This window comes from Rhea americana, unplaced genomic scaffold, assembly GCF_003343005.1.
Source record: "Rhea americana isolate MKP2758 unplaced genomic scaffold, rheAme1 scaffold_566, whole genome shotgun sequence".
Classification (NCBI taxonomy): domain Eukaryota; kingdom Metazoa; phylum Chordata; class Aves; order Rheiformes; family Rheidae; genus Rhea; species Rhea americana.
The window spans coordinates 55,531-76,480 of NW_028186719.1; the positions used below are offsets into that span (position 1 = coordinate 55,531).

A 20,950-nucleotide genomic window follows, 5' to 3' on the forward strand; every position below is an offset into this window, starting at 1 on the left:
CCCTGGTGCACCCCCCCCCCAGTGTGCCCCTCTTCTTCCTTAGCAATGGTTTAGCCCGGGTGCACCCCCATGCCCCAGGCTGGAGAGTGGTTTGGCCCAGGTGTTTCCCCCTGTTTGGGAATGGTTTGGCCCAGGTCCCTTCCCTCCCCTCTTTTGGGAATAGTTTAGCCCAGGTGCACCCCCATGCCCCAGGCTGGAGAGTGGTTTGGCCCAGGTGTTTCCCCCTGTTTGGGAATAGTTTAGCCCAGGTGCAAAGGTCCCACCTTTGGGAATGATTTAACCTAGATGCGTTTCGTCCCTCTGCTCTGTTTGGGAATGGTTTAGCCCAGGTGCATGTACCCCTGCTACTTGGGAGTGGTTTAGCCCAGGTGTATTTCCCCTCCCACGCAGGAATGGTTTGACCCAGGTGCCTCCCCCACCCACCCCCGCCATCTCAGCGTGGTCCAGCCCACCCTCATCCCTTCACCAGATCCTCCATGGACCATTCCATCTGCTGATGCTTTTGGGGGGGGAAGATTTTGGGGGGGGGGGCAGAGCCTCGCAGGACTCCTTCCCCTGCCAGGAGGGGAGCTGATGTGTCCCCCCCCATCCCCTTCCACTCCAGGCTGCCCAAGAAGGATAACCCACGGCGCGCCATGTGGCTGGAGAACAGCCGCCGACGGGACCCCAGCGGGCAGGGCCGCTGGGACCCCGCTTCCAAGTACATCTACTTCTGCTCCAAGCACTTCGAGAAGAGCTGCTTCGAGATAGTCGGCTTCAGGTAGCTGACGAGGGGGCCTAACGAGGCACTCACCAGGCTGCCTCCCCCAACTGCCCGCAATGGGTTATCCCCACTCTCCCCCCACCCCCAACATAGCAAATGGACCAGTCCAATTAAGCTTGCCCCGCTCTCATTAAGGATGGCTCAATCCAGACTTTTGACACAGTCCCTGTGCCCCGCTCAAACTCCAGGGAGGTTTTAATCTCCCCCCACCACCACTAATGGAAATGGTTCACTCCACCCCCGCCTTGCGCAGTCTGCATGAGCTCACCCCTGTGCCTCAGTTTCCCCAGTTTTGGGGTTCATCCTCCTGCTCCCTTGGGATGCCCCAAGGACCTCCCCCCCCCAAGACTTTGGAGCACCCTGAGGACCTTGTGGATTTTGGGTCACCTTGGACCCTGCTTTCAAGCTTTTTGGGCCCCTCTGTGGGCTTTGGGGCACCAAAGGAGAACCCCCCCGCCAAAGTTTTGAGGCACATTGGGAACCTTTGGGGTTTTGGGTCACCCTGGCTTCACCCCTGCCCCCAAACCCTAGAGCTTGGGACCTTCTCAGTTTTGGGTCATCACCTCTAAGAGCTTTTGGGGGCTCCCTGGGAGTTGGGGTGCCCCAGGAACCACGCAATGTTTGGCCCCCACCATGGGCTTTGGAGTCCCCCACTAAAGCCCCTGGGGCTTTGGGACCCTTCAGGGTTTGGGGACACCACAGGGACCTCGCCAGCTTTGGGGGCCCCATGTGTTTTGGAACACCCAAGGGATCTTGTGGCTTTTGAGGGTCTCCCCTCATCCTCCCACAGGGACCCCATAAGCCTTGCCCCTCCCCCCACCCCCATGAGCTTTGGGACATCCCAGGATGTTGTGGGATTTGGGGTAACCAGGGGGACCCCTCTAATCCCCCCCCAGCCTCCCTTCCCCAGGGGCTTTGGGGGCACCGCATGGACCCTGCAAGCTTTGAGACCTCCTGTGCATTTTGGGACAACCCAGAAACCTTGTGGCTTTTGCCCCCCTGCCCCACCATCCCCTCCTGGGCTTTTGAGCATTCCCCCAGGACTTTAGGGTACCCCAGGGGCCACCATGAATTTTGGGATCCTCCCCCCCCCCCAACAAGAGACCCCTCTAAGGGGCCTTGGGACCTCCCCTCCCCTGGGTTTTGGTGGGGCATTTCAGGRACCCTGCGAGCTTTGGGGCTCCTGTAGTTTTGGGATCACCCCAGGGCCTTTGCAGGTTTTGGCTAACCGCTGGCCTCCTCTCAAGGGCTTTGGGCACCCTGTGCCCCTCCCCCYGGGTTTTTGGGGTGCCCCTGTTCTTCCCTCTGTAACCCCCACCCCGCCACGCTGCCTGCTGACATGCTCTCCCTCTGCAGTGGCTACCACCGCCTCAAGGAAGGAGCCGTTCCCACCGTCTTCGAGTCAGCCTCCCCTAAACCCCCYCGGACTCCCAAACCGAAGCCCCCCACGCCCCAGAGCGACCCCCCCAAGCCCCTGCGGGCCAGCAGGAGGTGGAGGTGAGTGCCCAGGGCTCCACGGAGGCGGCGGGGTGGGAGGAGGGGACGCGGGGCAGCGGCGGGCAACACTAACCCGGGACGCGCTTCGCTGTGCAGGCGGGACCCAGCCCCTTCCCCGACGGAGCCCCCCTTCTCCACCGACGTCTCCTGCTTCCCCCGGGAAGGGGAGGACCCTGCCGCCCCCGCTGGCGACCACGGCGGCGTCCCGGCCCTCCCTGGCCCCTCGGGTGCCCGGGGCACCCTCCCGGACAGCCTTTTGGTGGCCACGGGTGACGAGGAAGCCACGGCCACCCCAGCGCTCCCCGAAGGCGAGCCCCCAGCCCCGGCTCGCCCCGTGTCGCCCTCGCTCTACATGCTGCGCCTGCCGCCGCCGGCCGGTGCCTACATCCAGAGCGAGCACAGCTACCAGGTGGGCAGCGCCCTGCTCTGGAAGCGCCGCGCCGAGGCCGCCCTCGATGCCCTCGACAAGGCCCAGCGGCAGCTCCAGGCCTGCAAACGCCGGGAGCAGAGGCTCCGGCTCCGCGTGGGCGAGCTGCAGCGGGAGCGCCGGGCGCCCGCCGAGGCCCGCCGCCCGCTCAAGGAGCATCTCCAGGTCTTCGAGCTGCARCTGCTCAACGACGGCGAGTGATGCGCCGGGCGCCCTCGGCACTTGGCTTTTCTTCCCCCRCCTCCCACCCACCTCCGCTCCGGCGCCGCTGGGAAGCCTTGTAAATAAAAATCCTCTTTTTTTTCTACAAAAAGCAGTGCGCTGGCTTGCCTGGAGAGGAGGGAAGGAGGGAGCCTGGGCAGCCTTACCAAGCTGCTTTAGCTCACTGAACCGGCAGGAAACTGTGACAGGGAGAAATAAACTGATTTTCTGCTGGATCGGTGAATTAAAGCAGCTCAGCCAGTCTTGGGTTGAGGCGGGAGGGTAATACTGCTTTTTCTTGCGTCCTTTGGGTCCCATCGTCACAGAGGAGAGCCTGGGCACCCTTCCTCTACTGATTCAGCTTGGTGATTTGGCAGAAATCCAGCAGAGAAGAGTAAATCATTACTGTGCTGAATCAGTGAGCTAAACCAGCTCAACAAGCCTGGGGCAGGGGTGAGTGCTGGCTATTGCAGGGCCTTGGTGTGCTTCTTGCATCTCMCGTAGAGGGTAGGAAGAACCCAGGAGCTCCAGCTGGTTCAGCTCACTGATCCTGCACAAAACTCTGGCAGGAAGAAGGTTTTTTTTCTTCTTTTTTTTTCTTGTTTTCTTTTTTTTTTTTCTGGAGTGGACTGAGCTCAACCAGCTCAGCAAGCCCTGGGTGAGGGCAGGGGTGAGTCACAGCCGTCACGGGTACTCGGCCTGTGTCCCCCRTAGAGGGATGGAGAAGCCCAGGAGCTCCTCATCTCATACTGGCTATCCTAAACCAATCCCAGTATCCCATTATAGTCTTTCGGCAGTGGGTAGACCAGATCCTGCTGCGTTTTGGGACACCCCACCCGGGCCATGGAGYCCTTTTGGGGCTTCCTACCTTGCCAGCGCGGTGCAGGTGGCCAAGGTGCTCCGTGGGCAAGTAAGAGGCTGTCGCTGCACAGGAAGCAGCTTTATTCCCACGCGCCCTTACAGTCATCAGAGAAAGGATTTTGAGTGCGATTCGCCCAGATGGGAAAAACTCGTGGGTTTGTCCCTGGCAGACGTCCCTGTTCAGCCGGGTGCTCRTTGCTCCAGCATCATGAAGGGCGTTGGAGCTGCAGGGGCAGCAGCTGAGCAAAGCCGACCTGATTAACTGGAATTAAGTCCTTTAATTTCTGTAGCCAGCATGGAAAAGGCGAGAGCCAGCCCGTCGCCCTTGTCACGCTCCGGCTCCCTCCAGAACTCCCTGAGGGGCAGCACCTCGTCAGCGAAAACTCTTTTGATTTGTACCAGATTGACCCACTGATGGCCCAGAGGTAATTACCCTCCCCGGGCCAGGTGTGGAGGCCCTCATGGAGACCCCTCTGTGGCACAGTAGCTTTCTCTACAGTTTGAGCCTCGTCTCCAGGATGTCTGTGTAGATATCRGGGCTCAAGGGCACGTAGGATTTCTTCATCTCGTCCAGGAAGAAGAGCGGATCCTTGATGATGTTGGGGTTGAAGCCTTCTTTGACGAGGTTGCCTTTGCACTGCTTGAAGGTCCCCGTGATCTCCAGGGCTTCCTGTGGGGATTGACACCATCATCAACAAGGGGTGATTGGCACCGCTATCAGCACAGCGGGACTGATACCGTTATCGGCACGAGTCRATTCAACGTTTGAACGACGCCAGGGTTAGCGCTGTTATCAGCGCAGATAATGGCATGAGGCTGTTGTCAACAGAAGGCGATTGATGCCGTTACCGGCATGGCAGGACTGACACCGGCAAGACCGATGCCGTTACCATAAGAGGTATCGCGGAATAACTGGAATACAATTTAGTGATTGACCCCGCAAGGGTGAGTGACACCGTTCCCAACATGGCGGGACCAATGCCAATATCAACGTGGGGCGATCAACGCCATATCTGGCACGGTGGGACCGATGCCAATATTGGTATGGGGTGATCAATGCCGTTATCGACACGGTGTTTGGCACCGTTACCAGCGTGGCAAGACCGATGCTGTTATTGGCACCGGGGACTGACACCGTTATTGACACGAGGTGATCGATGCCGTTATCGGCACAACGGGCCGATACCAGCACAGGGTGATGATTGGTGCCATTACTGATATGGAGGGACAGACACCAATGTCAGCACAGCAAGACCAATGCCATCGTTGGCACAGCGCGACCAACGCCATTTTCGATGCGGGGTGGTTAACACCGATATCAGCACAGGGTGATCACTGAAGAACGGAGTGGGGAGACGGCTCAAAACTACGTCCCATGGAAATCCCTCCTCCCCGCCCCCAGGAGCGTTATCGCACRGACCGAAGCCGGAGCCTCTCACCTGGAGCCGCACGAAGCGTGGGGCGGCGTAGCTCGGCAAGCAGTCCTTGGCATGCACATAGAGGCTTTCRCCCTCGAAGCTCATCCCGGGCTTGAGGCGGATGGCTGCCATGCCGCACTTCCCCTCACACCCTGGAAATCATGGCCTTTATCAAGGACTGGCCGGCGACCGGGTCTCCCCGCCAAAATTGGGGTGACTTCCTGACGCAGACCTTCCCTGTTCTGGCTTACCTTGGGGGCTCTTTCCAGTGGACTCTAGAGCCACCATGGGGCCACGGTGCACATCCAAAACAACACTGGATGCTTATTTTGGGCAACRTAGTCCMATTTTAGCCTTCTTGGTGGCTGCTCAGACCATTATGGGGGTATGTCGTGTGCCCAAAACAACACGGCACACTTATTTGGGATGACTGAATCCTGCTTTAGCCTTCTTGTGGCCTCTGGGATCCTTATGGGGCACGTTGTGCACWCAAAACGATGCTGGATGCTTATTTTGGGTGACCARGTCCTGTTTCAGCCATTTTGGTGGCTGCTTGGACCATTACGGGGGCAAGTTTTGTGCCTGAAATGATGCAGGATGCTTATCTGGTGCATCCACGTCCCGCTTTAGATTTCTTGGTGCTCGCTTGGACCATTACAGAAGCACATTATGCATCCAAGACAATGCTGGATGCTTATTTTGGGTGACCAAGTCCCATTTTAGCCTTCTTGGTGGCAACTTTAGACCAGTATGGAAGCACATCTTGTTGCCATGTTGCCAGACTGTTACTTTGGACAACCAGTTTCCACTCATCCCTGTGCTGCTGGGTACTTACCCGGCACAGACACCCCATAGACATTGATCTCCTGGATGAAGTTCACTGTGGCTAGCGTGTTTTCCACCTCCGTCGTGGCCACGTTCTCACCTTTCCAACTAGAGAGAGAAGACAGGAAGCCACGAGAGGGGATTTGGGGCTGAGAAATTACATTCTTCCTCTTTTGCAGCTGCTTTTATCCCTCTCTGGCACATCGGGGTGCTCGTGTCTGCTCAGTGGAGGTGCCCACTTTTACATTTTCTACCCCTGGCCCATCACCCGTGCCATGGYTGTGGGTGACACAACAGTGGTGAGAAAGTTACCGGAAAGTGTCTCCCACGCGGTCTTGGAAATAGAGGAATTTTTCATGGTCCATCATGAGGAGGTCACCACTGTTGAAGAAAACATCATCTTTCACCAAGACGTTCCTCAAGATCTTCTTCTCCGTCTTCTCGGGGTCTCCAGCATAGCCGTGGAAAGGGGTCTTCTTGGTGACTTTGATGACCAAGAGCCCAGCCTCGCCTTTGGGGAGGGAAAGGAGGATTGCAGACCACTTGGCAACCCGGGTCGCTCCTGGGAACATCGCCTCCGGGCCCTGGCTGGTGCTCGGAGACGACGTCACCGTTTCTCTGACTGTCTGGAGCAGCGAGCAGCAGCAGCGCACTCCCTGCTGCAGCRGTTTTAGAGCAGCGACGCAGAGCGTCAGCGCTGAGAGGCCGCTGCGATGGCATCTCAACCCTGAGAAAAGGCTCCCATGAGGCTTGTCCCTTCTTACCGGGGCGGACTGGGATGCAGAAACCTCGCTCGTCACGTATGGGTTCATCCTGCTCCACGTCGTACCTGATCAGCTCAAAGGGGGCAAGTTTCTGTGGACGCAGAAGAGTGAGAAATCAGTGGGGGAAGAGAAACATGGGATAAATAAGAGCGAGGGGAAGTCTCTGCAGGCACCGCACTTCCAACGCCAGTGAAAGATATTTATTTAAACAGGGTCCAATCCTCCATTACCCATGAATTAAAGCCCAAAGATTATCCTCTCTAGTCACCAGACTCCCAATGTCCTGGGCAGATGTCTGTTTTCTCAAATCCCTTTCCCTCCACGCTAGTCACCCCTGGCTCCCTTTATATCCAAATGAGATTTAATCAAGCATATTCAGTAGTTCAGCCATGTTCATCCTCCGTGTTTTCCAAACTGACAACCCACGGAAGAAYGCCGAGAGCCGCAACGGTGGGAGGTTGTAGGAAAAGGGTGGAAAAACACAACCACRTAGTTTTGTGGGTGTTTGTTGAAGTCGAGTGGCAATGGCGTGGTGGGGACACTCCAAAAATGGCCTTAGAGGAGCAATGGAGTCACTGCTGGTGGGGCAGTGCTGGCTGCCCCAGTAGAGGGGAATGCTTGAGGACGTGCCACCCTGATGTCAACTTTACTTTAGACATCGTTGGCTCCCCCAGGGAAGTCACTGCTCACCTTTGCCACCAGCTCACCTTGAGGAACACGTTGGCCCTTCCCACAGCGCCAATCTTCCCCGTGTAGTTGATGAAGCCAGCGTTGCCCTCRGTGGCCCCGTAGAACTCCCGGATGGTGATGGGCCCAAAGCGCTGGAGGAACTCCTTCCACACCTCYGCCCGCATGCCATTGCCCACTGCCATGCGCACGTTGTGGTTGCACTCACCAGGGCGCTGCAGGGTGCCAAAAGGATGGGTCGTCTCGGCTTCATGCCCCGCTGGGATGGATTATTTCCCTGCCTCTACTGTCCCAGAACCCAGGTTGTTACCTTGGGCGTGTTGCAGAGGTAGCGCATGAGCTCGCCCACATATTGGATGACGGTGACGTTGTAGTGGCGGCAATCATCCCAGAACTGAGAGGCGGAGAACTTGGCCCGCAGTACACAGGTAGCTCCTGTGGGGACACAGCGGGGTGGTGGGGACACGGGGGGGTGATGGAGACCACGCGACTTCCCCCTTCCCCATCCCATCTCCTTCCTGTGCTAGTGAAACCACGTCTGAGCTCCCCATCTGCCACAAGGAGCAAGAACCAAAATTAGCTTTATCCATCCATCCTCCCGTCTATCTATACAGCTCTCCCTTTTTCTCTCTTTCTATTCTTTCTCCATCAATTTCCATAAACATCTGTCTGTCCACGCAACCTCCCACATATATTCCCCTCTCCTTTTCTCTCGTTGTTTCCTTCCTCCCCATCCTTAAACATTTCTCCATCCATCCATCCATCTTCACACCCATCTACCTATACTGATACTTTTCTCCTTTCTTATTTTGTCTTTACACATTTCTCCATCCATCCATCTCCATACACTCTGCCTCCCCATTTACCCATCTGTTTATTTAGATACTTCTTTCATTTTCTTGCCAATTCTTCTTCCCTTCTTTTTCTTTTCCTCCATCCTGGCACATTTCTCCATCCATATGTCTGTCTCCATAAAAATTTGTCTATCTGTTCATCCCATGCGTAACCATTATCCTTTTATTGCCAAGTCTGTTCCCTTCTTTCTTTCCTCCCCATCCTTGTACATTTTCCCATCCATTCATCCATCTCCATGAATCTGTTCATCCTCACAACTACACCTTACTTCTTTTCCCTCCAAACCTCCTCTTTCCTTCTTCTCCTACCTCCTTAAGCATTTCACCATCCATCCATCTCCATAAACATCCGTCCATCCCCACGCTTATCTTTATTTACTCCTCCCCCTTTCTCTTTTTCTTCCTCCATCCATCCATATCCATGGACATCAGCCCAGCTATCCACTTATCCCCACACTTACTCAGCATCTATACAAACGCCCCTCTCCTTTTCTGTCCGAGTCTTTGCATTCCCTTCTTCCCCTTCCCATCTTCACACATTTTTCTGTGCCTCTCATAAAGCATCCATCCATCCATCTCCATAAAGCATCCATCCACCCATCTCCACATTTACCCATCTCTCAGTATAGATATTTTTCCTTTTTTCTCCTCCATCCTCACATTTTCATCATCCCTCTCCATCAAACATCCTTTCATCTCCATAAAACATCCATCCATCTCCACCATCCATCCAGACACCTCTCACCTTTTCTCTCCTATCTCTTCCCTCCTCCCTTCCCGCACATTCCTCCCTCTGTTCATCCTTGAGTCCCCTCCATGCACCAGTGGGTCCCTGTCAGACGCACAGTACATACCGACCTCCAAGCACCCTCCCAGCCCAATGAGCAGTGCTGCCGAGTGGTACAGCGGCAGCGGCGTGTACACGACATCCTCAGCCCGGAAGCCGCACAGCCGGGACAGGCTGGCCACCAGCAGCAGCTTCTTCTCCGTTACCACTGCTGCTTTGGGCAACCCTGAGGCAAAAAAAAAAAAAAAAAAAAGAAAGAAACATGAAGGGCAGGGATAAGAAGCAAGGATGGGGATGGGAAAACCCTCACTGGAGGTACCCATACTGGATGTGAGGCCTCAGGAACAAGGGATGGGACGTGAGGGCAAAATCCTTCCCTAGTGAGGGGGGTCCTATATTGGGGGTGAGGAACCTAGTCCCATGAGGAACATGGACCAGATGATCCTGGTTGGGAAAGAACCAGGGAGARTTGCAGGGGATGGTGGGTCTCCATCCATGGGGATACCGGACCCTCACATGATGGACATAGCCATGAGGAACCCGGTCCAGATGGGCCTACAGCRGTCAAGGTTGGATCTGGAAGCCTTGAGAGGTCCCATCTCCCCTGCCCCAGAGGGGAAAGAGCTAAGAAGAGACCCATGGTGGTGGTGATGGTCTCCTCCTGGGAGGTCTTCAACCCTCACATGGATGTGGCTAAGAGGAACATGGCCCTATGATGGTCATGGTGCTGAGAGTCCATGTGCCCCTTCCAACCTCCCCAACCTTCTTGCCAACAYTTCTGGTTTGGTCAGTGAGGAGGACTCACCTCCCACCAGGAGACCTGCTGRGCCCCACAACACCCAAATCCTCCCAGGCATTTTTTCCCAGGGAGGAAGCGTCCTTCCCCAAGCTGAGGAGGGGATGGTCATGGTGGAGACACCTCAGATTCCTCAGGTTTTGGGATCCCACCTGTGGTRCCAGAGGTGAAGATGTAAATGGCCTTGGAGTCAGGTGTGATGTCAGCGCGGTAGTAGGCTGGCAGCGGGTCATCCGAGGCTGCCTTGATGCTTGGCCCAAGGGCCTCGACACCCGCCGTTGGCGATTCGTCGCTCAGGTAGAAGACGTGGATGCCRTCCTGCTGCAGGTCTGGCAGCACCTCCTCGACCGCTGCCTGGAGATCTGGAGGCAGCAGGGCAGACGGTCAGCCTGGGCAACCCAGAGCAGGGCAGGGCCAAGTGGGTGCCCTGGGCATCCCAAGAAGCCCAGACGGGTGCCTCAACCAGATGGGAATCTGAAATGGGTGTCCAGATAGGTGATCCAAGGTCTCCAAACGGACGTCCCAATCAGCGGGCACCSTGGGGATCCCATATGGGTGCCCCAAGCACTCCAGACAGGTGCCTCAAGAACCTCAAATGTGAGCTCTGATCAAATGAGCACCCCAAGTGCTCCACATAGGTGCCCTGAGGATCCCAGATGGGCACTTGACCAGACAGGCACCCCAGGCATCCTGGGTGGGTGCTCTGAGGGTCCCAGACAGACACTTGATGCACCSCAAATGGGCACCCTGCTCAGATGGGTGCCCTGGGTATACTGGATGGGGACCCCAAGGGTCCTAGATGGGCAGCAGAACCAGATCAGTGTCCCAAATATCCCATTCAGGAGCCCTGGGCATCCTAGTTGGGCCCCTAATACTCTCCAAACGGGCACCCTGATCAGATGGGCACCCCAGGGATTCCACATGGGAGCCCCAAACAACTTGGAGAGGTGCTTAGAGGACCCCAGATGAGGACCAAAGGGTCACCTTGCCCAGCTGGGTGCCCTGAGCACTCTGGATGGGTGCCACTGCAGCAGCTCCTGCTCGGTATTTTTTCCACTTCCTGCCCCAAAACACATCCCTGCAGCAGTGACGCAAGAAAAGGGACCTTTTACCCCAGCAAGAGGCCAGGACTGCCCGCCCTGGCCCGCTGGCGATGATTAACTCATGGCCTTGATGAGACGCTAATTGGGGCTTAGGGTCATTACAGCTGCTCGTTAGAGAGCTGCTGTGACATGCAATGGGGTCTGTGAGAACAGGTGTGAGCAAACACGTGCAACAGGATACACAAGCCTGGAGGTGACTGTGGACACGCAGCAGGACGCACCAGCGCAGCCGCGTGCCCGCACACGCAATGGTCTACGTGAACACATATGTGTGGCTGGATACGTGTGCGCAGCCACGGACACGTATGTGCAGGCAGGGTCCACAAGCGTGCACATGTATGTGCGGCAGGGTGCACACACACAGCCGCAAGTACGCACGTGCAACGGGCTGCACAGACGCAGCTGAGAGTGTACGTGTGCAACGGGCTGCACAAACACAGCCAGGAACACAGGACACCTGCACTCAGCCCTGCACAAACAGCATCCCCGTTCCCAGTACCTGGGCACACACCCTAGATGTGACCGTGCCGTTCCCCGGGCCAACACGTGAGCGCACACGCRCTGGCACGGAGGTGCCTGCTCGCACGGATGCCAAAGTCTGTGCAAACACACGCACGGACACTGAGACACAGGMACATCCGCACRCAGGCACCAATGYGTGTGCAAATACACACAYGGACACTGAYGCAGGCACAAATGCAGGCRTGCACACAGACGTGTGTGCAATTGYGTGCACAGACACTGACGTGCTTGCAGATGCATGCAAGGACACTGCAACATGAGTGTATGAACACACAGGCACTGACACGTGTGCAAAGACACTGAAACACATGCAGATGCATGCGCAGCGCGTGACAGGCATGGAAATTCGTGCAAAGACACAGGCACAGCGGTGAACCCGTGCACAAACACCGCCATGCACGGAAATGCGTGCACCAATACGTGTGCAAATGCATGCARCAGCAGCAATACAAGTGCAAGCGCACGCCAGGATACTGACACACACGCAAACACAAGCACACACCCTGACACATGTGCAAATGCACTCCGGGACACTGCCACGTGCAACCGCATGCATAGACACCAGCATGCCTGCAAATGCATGCAAGGACGGCGGCACGTGTGCAAGCACGCGCGCAGCTACCGGCACACATGCCAACGCGGACACACGTGCAAACACCGGCGTATCGACAAACACCCGCAACGCTGCCCCGCGGGCAAACACCAACCCGCACGCGTGCACCCGCGGGTGCCGCCCGGCTTTGCAAGGCAAGAAGAAGGCAAGAGCGAGAGGGAGGGGGAGGAAGCAGGAGGAAAAAGCCCCCGCGAGGAGCCACTCGGACGCCCGGGGTGTGCGGCGAGGGGCAGCGAAACGGCACTCACCGGGGCTGGTGAGCATCACGGTGGTCCGGGCGGCGGCGAGCGCGTGCCGCAGCACCCGGCCGCGGGCGTTGGAGTTGAGGCAGGCCATGGTGCAACCCAACTTGGCCAACGCCAGCCAGGTCCAGACGTAGGTGGGACAGTTGGGGAGGAAGACGGCGACGACCTGGCCCCGGCAGAGAGCCAGGCGGCGCTCCAAGGCGCGGGCGACGCGGGCGCTGCGAYGCTCCACGTCCTCGTAGGTGTAAAGCTCGTCCTGGAAGAGGAGCAGAGGCCGCCGGGGCTGGCGACGGACGTGCGCCTGGAAGACATCGAGGAGGGTGACGGGGGGCCGACGGACCAGGCGCCACTCGCAGCGCAAGCTCGCCAGCAGCACGCCGGCGAGGGCCGCCGCGTCGGCCCACAAGTAGGGCGCCGAGCRGAGGGCCACCAACGCCGGCAGCAGCAGCAGCAGCAGCAAACCCGCCGCGGCCGTGCCCGCCAGCAGCAGCATGGCGAGGGCTCGGCGTTCCGGCACCGGGGAAGCCAAGGTCCGCCCGTGACGCGCACCTTGCCCGGGCTGGCCGCCAGCCTCCCACCTCCCCTCCCTTCCTCCTCCACTGCCACCGCCTCCGGTGTTTTTGCGCAAGCGGCTTTTGATTTCTTTCTTTTTTTCCAGCTGTTTAGGGAACGGGGAAAAAAAAAATCCATGCCGGAGGGCTGGGTTGCRGGCGTGTGGATCTCCCCGCAAACGCTGGGATTTGGGGAGGTTTTGGCTCCGTCTGTCTGTCTGTCCATGGCGCAGTTTCTGTCCTTCTGGCTGTACTTCTGTTTGTCCATTCATAGGTTGAGGGTGTCCATYCATCCTTCTTGGGTCTCTTTAGGTCTGGCTGCACACCTGTCTATCTGTTATGCTACAATTCTCTCTCTCTCCGTCCACCTGTTTATTTATTTATCTAACTACCTTTCTCTGGTCTCTGTCAATCTAGCTGCATAGTCCTTCTAGCCTTCCAGGAGGTTAAGGTTATCCATCCATGAATCCATGCACCCACTCAGCCATCCACCAGTGCAGCCATCCATCCAAATACTGATCCACTCAACCATCCATCTATCCATCCACTTATCCCTCCATCCATCTACTCATCCATCTGTCCATCCATTCGTCTATCCATCCATCCATCCATCTGACCATCCACCCATCCATCTGTTCATCCACCCACCCATACATCCATCCACATATGAATCCACCCATACCTCCATCCACCCATCCATCCACCCACCCACCTATCCATCCATCCACCCACCCACCTACCTATCCATCTGTCCACCCATCCATCTGTCCACCCATCCGTCTGTCCATCCATCTCTCTGTCCATCCATCCATCCACCCACCCATCCATCTATCCATCCATCCACCCATCTATTCACATGTCCGTCCACCCATCCATCCCTCTCTTCCTCCTCCCATCTGGCCATCCATCCTTCTGTTGTCTCTCTCCATCTCTTTATATCGATCTACTCGTGTGATAGGTTAAGGTGGTCTGGCTGGCACTCCAGCCATCTTCTCCAGCTTTATGGTTCAGGATCTATATGGAGGCTTCTTTACTAGCAGACTACGCTCATTCAGACACCCTGGGGTTCCTGACCAGGATACATGGACAACACACCAAAGTCTGGGTTCTTCCAGGGTGAGGAATATCTCCATCAAACCCCAAGAGCTCCAACCGTCCATCTGTGTCACTGTTCAACCCCCGACGTCTCGGTCCACCCCCCCAGTGTCTCCGACCAACCCCCAGTGTCTCCATCCAACCCTCTGTGTCTCTCTCCAGCTCCAAATGTCTCCATCCACCCCCAAAAATCTCCATCCAACCCCTCACGTCTTGATCCAACCTTCCATGTCTCCATCCAGCCCCCACCATCTCCATCCAACCCCCAATCCCCAACATCTCCATCCAACCCTCTGTGTCTCTGTTGAACCCCAACATCTCCATTCAACCCTTGTTTCCATCAAACCCTCCATGTCTCTGTCCAACCCCAAGTGTCTCCATCCTTGCCCCATTGCCTCCCTCCTTGCTCCTTTCGATGCAAAAAGGAGGAAATCAGTACTCCTTGTGTTTGCTTCATCACCAGCCAGAAACATCCATCTCCAAAATCTGCTTCCCCCGCCCCCTTTTTTCCCTCCACTTCATTCAAAATTCTACCTCCTTTTTGGTCCTTTCCCAGATGAAACCACCCRACCCCGAACTGAGACCACCTGGATGTGCCCCCTCTCCCACCATCCCCGGGCGAGCACCTTGCACAAAGGTGCCCTCATTAGTCACCAATAAATAAACATGTTTTAAGTTCTTTAAGTTTCACCATTAAAGAAACAAAGTCTTATGTTAGGTTAAAGCCCAGCTTGGGGTGTGGAACGATCTGGCAAGCTCCGTCTTACCAAGCCAATTAGCCCTTCTGCTAATTAAAAAGGCAAGGAGAGCAACRGGGAGTCGAGCGTGGCCTTGCCCTGCATATGCCACACCATAAAACCATCACGGGATCCCACGTGGTTTTGTTTTCTCTTCTTTCTCGGCAGCTCAAGGCGCCCGGCTCTGCCCTTTGCTCGAGCCCGGGGAAGGGTTTACGCAACCGTGCTCGTTGCGGGCTCCCGTCTTCCCGTCTCTGCAATCCGACCCATCTCCTCCGGGGGGAGAAGGGTGGGGGGGGGAAGGTTTCCACCCGCTCCGAGGTCCTTGCAGTTGCCCCAAATGCCCCCGAAAGGATCCCAGATYGCTGGGGAAAAGTTGGGAGTTGAACTCCTTCCAGGCCTCAAAAGGCAGGATCAAACGCCTCCAGGAAACGGGGATCGTTCCCAAAAGGGCGAAGGGGCAGGGGCAACAAAAAAAAAAGGAAAAAGAAAAAACGCCAGAAAGGGAAATTGTCTCCAAGAAGTGAAGTTAAAAAAAAAAAAAAAAAAAAAAAGAAAAGGGAAAAAAACCACCACCAAAGAAAAAAAAAAAAAAAAAAAAAAAAAAAAAAAAAAGAGTCAAAATGCTCCAGAAAAGGCAATCCTTCCAAAAAAAAAAGCAAAATAAAACCTCCCTCCCAGGGAAAAAAAAAAAATCTTCCCCCCAAATGCCGGGGAGCGGTGGGTTACGTATCTGAGCGGCGGTTCAGCGTGGGGTTGGTTTGTTTGCTTTTAATCAAGCAACCAAACCGAATGAAAAACCCCAAAACACACTTCCTGCCAGGCTGCAGCAGCTTCGCTTGCGGATGCCCCGAATGCTCGTTTACATCCCTCTTCCCCCCCCCTTTTTTTTTTAATTAACTGACATCCTGACGATCTTTTTGGGGGTAATTTGCCGGTGTTTTGCACCTCTCCTTGCACGGAGGGAGCGCGAGGAGCCACCAGTTCACCCCCCACCCTGCCAGGGGGGGTTACTTGGGGGCTCTGGTGTGTCCCGTGTCGAGCACACGCGGAGGACACGGGTAGGTGGGTGCAGGCGTGCAAGGCATCACGAGTGCACACGCGGGTGCACGCAGGCGGCACACGCGTGTGGCGGTCTGCACYGAGGCACGTGCACGTGCACGTGTGTGGTGCGTGCACGGTGCACGGCACACGCGTGGTGCACGCGGCTGCGGGCACATGCAGCAGGCAACGCGCGCGCCGGGGTTGCACACGTACGGTGGTGCACGCACACACGCACGCAGGGTGTTGGGGGGGGAGTATGCACACGCTGTGCTGCGTGCACACAGGTACCCAAATACACGCGTGGTGCACACGTATGGCGGTGGGCACGCATGGGAAAGTGCACACGCAGCAGGCACGCATGGCGCTACACACACAGTCATACGTGGGGCGAGCAGGCAGGGCRGTGCAAACATGCACGGGCCCACGCGGGTGCTGCACGCCCGCGGTGCACGTGCACCATGAGCAAAGGCACGCGTGTGCACCGCGGGACGCAGGCGTGTGCATGGTGCACGCACACGGATGCCGTGCCCGTGGGTGCACTGCACTGCGTAGTGTGCGTACGTGGTACGGGGCTACATGTTGCAGGGGGTCTTAGGGATGGGTAATAGATTTGGGGGAGATTGGGGAGGTTTGGGGGATCCTGGGAGGTGGTTAGAAGATCTGGCAAGGGATTAGGGAGGTTTTAAGGGTCGCAGGGTTGGTTAAGGGATCTGGGAGGGAATGGGGAGATTTTGGGGGGGGTCACAGAGTTGGTTAGGTGTTTGGGGGGGTCCTAGGGGTTGGTTAGGGGTTTGGGGATCCCTGGGGGTTGGTTAGGGGATCTGGGAGGGATTGGGGAGGTTTTGGGGGTCCTGGAGTTGATGAAGGGATCAGGGAGGTTTTGGGGGTCCGTGGGGAGGGATTAAAGTGGTTGGGAAGCCCAAGGGGGGCTTGAGGGAGCCCAGGACAGTGATTTGATGGGAGATCAGGGCTGCTGGGTGGTAGTTATGGAATTTGAGGGTGGGAGAAATCAGAGAGGTAGGGGGGTCCTCAAGGCGTTTGCCCCCTTACCACGAGCAGGACAGACCCCTTCTGCACCCCCAAAACAAGCTGCAGCTCCCCATGTGGGGTTGGGTCTTTATTGGCACTGGGGGCATTTGGAGCAGGGGGTCACCAGGGCATCATCGGAGCCCCTGGCTGCCCACCTCGGCGTAGATGACGGATGAGGCAGGGGCAACGTAGTCCTTCGGGATGCCCAGCGCTTGTGGCCGTAGCTCCGCGTACATCAGGCCATCGGCGTCCTCCTGGGACTGTGGGGACATACATGACCACACGTGACCACAGGGGACAGCATYGTGGGGAGGGGGTCTTGGGGGCTAACTTGGGGGTCCCATGAGGAGGATGGGGACAGGGGTTYCCCGGGGCCTAAATTAGAGAATCGCCATGGGTCAGGTATTGGGGTCTTCATGGGTTGGGTTTGAGGGTCTCCTTGGGGTTACAGACTCTGGTTGGGGCTTAGGGGACCCCAGGGGATCAGGAGAGGCCCTATAGAGTTTGGGGGGTCCMCATGGGTCTGGCATTGCGGTCCCCATGTGTAGGGTTTGCAGCTCCTCATGAGACTGGGGGGAGTCTCATGGGCTGGGTTTGAAGGTCCCCATGAGGTTGAGAGGAGCTGTATGAGGCTTGGGGGGGGTCTCCAAGTGAAGATATTGACATCCCATGGCCTGGATTTGGGGGTCCCTATGGGGCTGAGAGCGAGGGATTACACAGTTTGGGGGTCTCCAGGGATCTAGAGGCTCTGAATGGGATATGGAGGGGGGGTCATTGGGTCAGGGGGGCTGTATGAGGTTGGGGGTCTCCAGGAGACAGGTTGGGATTTGGAGTGTCCTCAGGACCCCCCAGCCCAGACACTCACCATGGGCTGCAGCGGCCTGAGGTCTTGGGGGTAAACACCTGCAGCAGAGAGTGGGTGAGCAGGGCTCAGGGGGTGTCCAGGGTTATGGGGAGGGGGTTGAGGGGGCTGGAGGAACTCAGGGGGGCTTGAGGGGATCACTGAAGGTCTCAGAGGGCTTCTTGAGGGGGTGTCTCAGGAGGCAGCCCAGGGCTGTGGGAGYTTTTGAGGGCTGCATGGGGGGGGGATCTCGAGGGGCTTCTTGGGGGTCTCAGGGAGCTGCCCAGTGTCCTGTGGGGGAGGGCAGGGGGCAGCTCAGGGTCATGGAGAAGATTTTGGGGGGCAGTCCAGGGTCATGGTGGCCTYGGGGCAGAGAGGGGGGAAAGGGGGTGATACTCACCCACCATGTCCTGGGAGAGCAGCTCCGGAGGATCCCTGGGGAGACAGGAGAGGAGAGAACCCAGGCATCCTGGGCTCCCCTCCCCACTGCCACCCCCAATCCCCTCTCCCCAGGTGCCAGCACCCCACTTCCCCCTCCTGCCTCCCCTCCACCGCCATAAATAGGGGAAGCCAGGTGTCCAGGGAATAAACCAAATCAGCCTCACCCCCCACCAGACAGGAAGGACCCAGGCGTCCTGGCACCCACCACCCAGCAAGGACCCAGGCGTCCTACGGGTGGGGGCCCCTCTCCTACCTGCTCGGTGCCACCGTGGGACCTTTTCCTGTGCAGGCACAGAGACCCCCCCATGAATGGATTGGGAAGGCGACAGTAGAGACCCCCCTGGACCCTCCCAGGAACAGTGGGGACACCCTGGGGACAGMAGGGACTGCCCCAGGATATTGGGAACCCCCTAGGGTCAATGGGGAGACTCCCACTTCCAAGGACTTCCCAGGGACAGCTGGAACCCCCTAGGATATTGGGGACAAGCATGGGGACAAGCATGGGGACAGCAGGGACCCCCTCCCCCAGAGACTGAGGACCCCCTCTCATGGACAGTGGGGAACCCAGACACCCCCCATTCCCTCAGCTACAGCTGGGGGTCTATAGGGGACCCTAGGGGACACAGGTGGCCTTGGGAGAGATCTGGGGGTCTGAAGGAGAAYCCAGAGACGTAGGCAACACCTGGGGACATTGAGTGTCCCTACAGGACCCAGAAGGTCAGAGGTGGCTGTGGGAAGGACATGGGGGTCCATAGGGAACTCCAGGGATGGAGGTGAGACACTGGGGGGACTCAGGGGACCTATAGGGAATCCTGAAGGACAGAAATGGCTCTGGGGGGAACATGGGGAATCTGAAGGGGAACCCAGAGATGCAGGTGACACTTGGGGATGTGAAGAATTTATAGGGGACCCCGGGGGTCATAGGTAGCTCTAGGAAAGACATGAGGGGCTTCAGTGTGCTCTGGGGATGCAGGTGACACTTGGGGACTCAGGGGACCAATAGGGGACCCTGAGGTACAGAGGTGGCTCTAAGAGGGACGTAGGGGTCTAAAGGAGAACCCAGAGACGCAGGTGACACCAGCGTAGGGACATGGGACATCCCTAGGGGACCCAGAGGGTCAAAGGTGGCTCTGTGAGAGACAGAAGAGCCTATAGGGGATGCAGGTGACRCTTGGGGGCAGACCCCAGGGGGTCCCTAAAGATGTTTTAACTCCTTTGTGCCCAAGGCTCTTACCGCGCTGCCTCCTTCGCCACCAGGCAGCGATGAGGAAGACGACTCCAAGCCCGAGGACGATGACGAGGGCAGCCGCAGAGCCCCCCACCACGGCCACGTTCCAGCCGGGCTCCCTCTTGGCACCTACAGATGCCAGAGGGTGCTGAGCCCCAACACGCTGCCCGGCCACCTGGGTCCTCAGCAGATGCCCTCCCCTCTTCTTCCCACCCACATCATGGGCACCCTCAGCCATTTCCTCCCAGAAGGGGAACTGGGGACTGGAAACCGTGATGCAACCCAGGGCCAGGGCCATGGGGCAGGGAGGAGGATGGGCTGGGGCACCCTGCACCCACTGAAAGGGTTTGGGATGGGGAAGCAGGCACCAAGGGGAGCTCGGTCTTACCTGGGGGCATGGAGCGCGGTGTTGATGTGCTGGTGAGCGGGTGGGGGGCCATGCTGGGCCTCCCAGGTCCCACCTCCAGCGTCACCTCAGCCCTGGGGTGTGAGGAGATAAAGGGGTACCCTCGGGGACGGTAGGAGCACCCGTAGGTCCCGCTGTCGGATGGGGTCACMTCRGGGAGGACAAARGTGRCCGTGCCCCCGATGTCAGGGTCCTTGCGCTGGATGGGACTCGAGTGCCCGGCCTTGTGCAGGATGAAGGTGGCCCCGTACGTGGACTCACACTGGATGCTGACATTGGTGCCCGTCCCCACACGTCCCCCAGGGCTCAGGAACACTGTGGGTGGGGGGTAGTGGGTAACTGGTCAAGGAAAGGAAGGACAGTGAGACAGGAACCACGGGGAAACTGCAGTGACACTGGGGACACCCTATGGCCTACGAAGACCCTACAGRCATGCCCAAGGGCAACCTCTGCCCCACAAAGACCCCACGGACACTCCCACACCCATGGGGACACCCTTCATTTAGGGGAATCCTCACACCCAAGGGAACTCCCTCCTCCCTCCCCCCAGCTCACAGGGGAACCCCAGGCACRTGCTACTCCATGCAGACCCCCAGGGCACCTCCTAACCCATTCGGTGACCTCCAGCACCCTCTGCCCCATGGACACCACACAGGTATCCTCTAACCACCAGCTTCCCTTGGGCATCCCATAACCCACAGCGGACACCCCAGCACTACCACCACACCCAGAGAGGAACCCCCCAGGCACCCTCAGCCCCACTCGTGGATCAGCCAGACCTTCACCCAGCACCACCAGCTCCACGGGGTCGCTCGTCTTCAAGGCCCACGACAGTTCCACAATCTCGTACCAGCATCGGTATCTCCCACCAACGTCCCATGTCAACACTTCCAGGGAGAACTCAGCCACATCCTTSACCCCAKCCTGSTGCCATAGGTACCTCCAATCTCCCTCCTTGTAGACTATGACCCTGGGAGCCGSCYGGGGCACTTGGCACCGCAGGGTGACCGTGTCCCCCAYGGCCACTTCCTGGCTGGGGTGCACYGACAGGGAGGGTCGGAGCTCTGGAGCAGGGAGACACGGTTCTTCATGACATGCCTGAACATCACCATCTTCTCCCTGTCCCTTATCCCTCTCCTCATGCCCATGACATCCCTCCACTCCACCATCCCCTCTCTTCCCCTTCCCTGTCCCTACACTCACACCCATCTCCCT

The 20,950-nt window shown here is 57.7% G+C and overlaps 3 protein-coding genes across 5 annotated transcripts in view; 1 reads left to right on the forward strand and 2 right to left on the reverse strand.

The window, feature by feature from the left end:
- The first annotated feature begins 593 nt into the window (after positions 1-593).
- THAP7 (THAP domain containing 7) lies at positions 594-3,000 on the forward strand. The gene is made up of 3 exons (XM_085318963.1): positions 594-760; positions 2,120-2,260; positions 2,357-3,000. Exons 1-3 carry the CDS (start codon positions 636-638, stop codon positions 2,886-2,888), a joined length of 798 nt encoding a protein of 265 aa, XP_085175089.1. The 5' UTR covers positions 594-635; the 3' UTR covers positions 2,889-3,000.
- Positions 3,001-4,241: 1,241 nt separating this feature from the next.
- SLC27A5 (solute carrier family 27 member 5) lies at positions 4,242-12,856 on the reverse strand. The gene is made up of 10 exons (XM_085318962.1): positions 12,367-12,856; positions 10,033-10,242; positions 9,152-9,310; positions 7,754-7,878; positions 7,464-7,658; positions 6,757-6,847; positions 6,305-6,503; positions 6,003-6,100; positions 5,189-5,319; positions 4,242-4,419 (listed from the first exon to the last, which is right to left on the reverse strand). Exons 1-10 carry the CDS (start codon positions 12,854-12,856, stop codon positions 4,243-4,245), a joined length of 1,875 nt encoding a protein of 624 aa, XP_085175088.1. The 3' UTR covers position 4,242.
- Positions 12,857-16,898: 4,042 nt separating this feature from the next.
- LOC146587797 (leukocyte immunoglobulin-like receptor subfamily A member 2) overlaps positions 16,899-20,950 on the reverse strand; it is a 21,645-nt gene continuing 17,593 nt past the window's right edge. Inside the window, exons 5-11 of one of the 3 annotated variants that reach the window (XM_085318979.1) lie at positions 20,521-20,799; positions 19,718-20,050; positions 19,336-19,458; positions 18,355-18,382; positions 18,061-18,095; positions 17,685-17,722; positions 16,899-17,079 (exon numbers count right to left, since the gene is read on the reverse strand). In XM_085318979.1, coding sequence (XP_085175105.1) covers positions 16,951-17,079; positions 17,685-17,722; positions 18,061-18,095; positions 18,355-18,382; positions 19,336-19,458; positions 19,718-20,050; positions 20,521-20,799 — 965 coding nt within the window. In that variant the 3' untranslated portion in view covers positions 16,899-16,950. Of the gene's footprint in view, positions 17,080-17,684; positions 17,723-18,060; positions 18,096-18,354; positions 18,383-19,335; positions 19,459-19,717; positions 20,075-20,520; positions 20,800-20,950 lie in introns of all 3 variants that reach the window. The other 2 variants (XM_085318978.1, XM_085318980.1) reach the window with 2 other exon arrangements.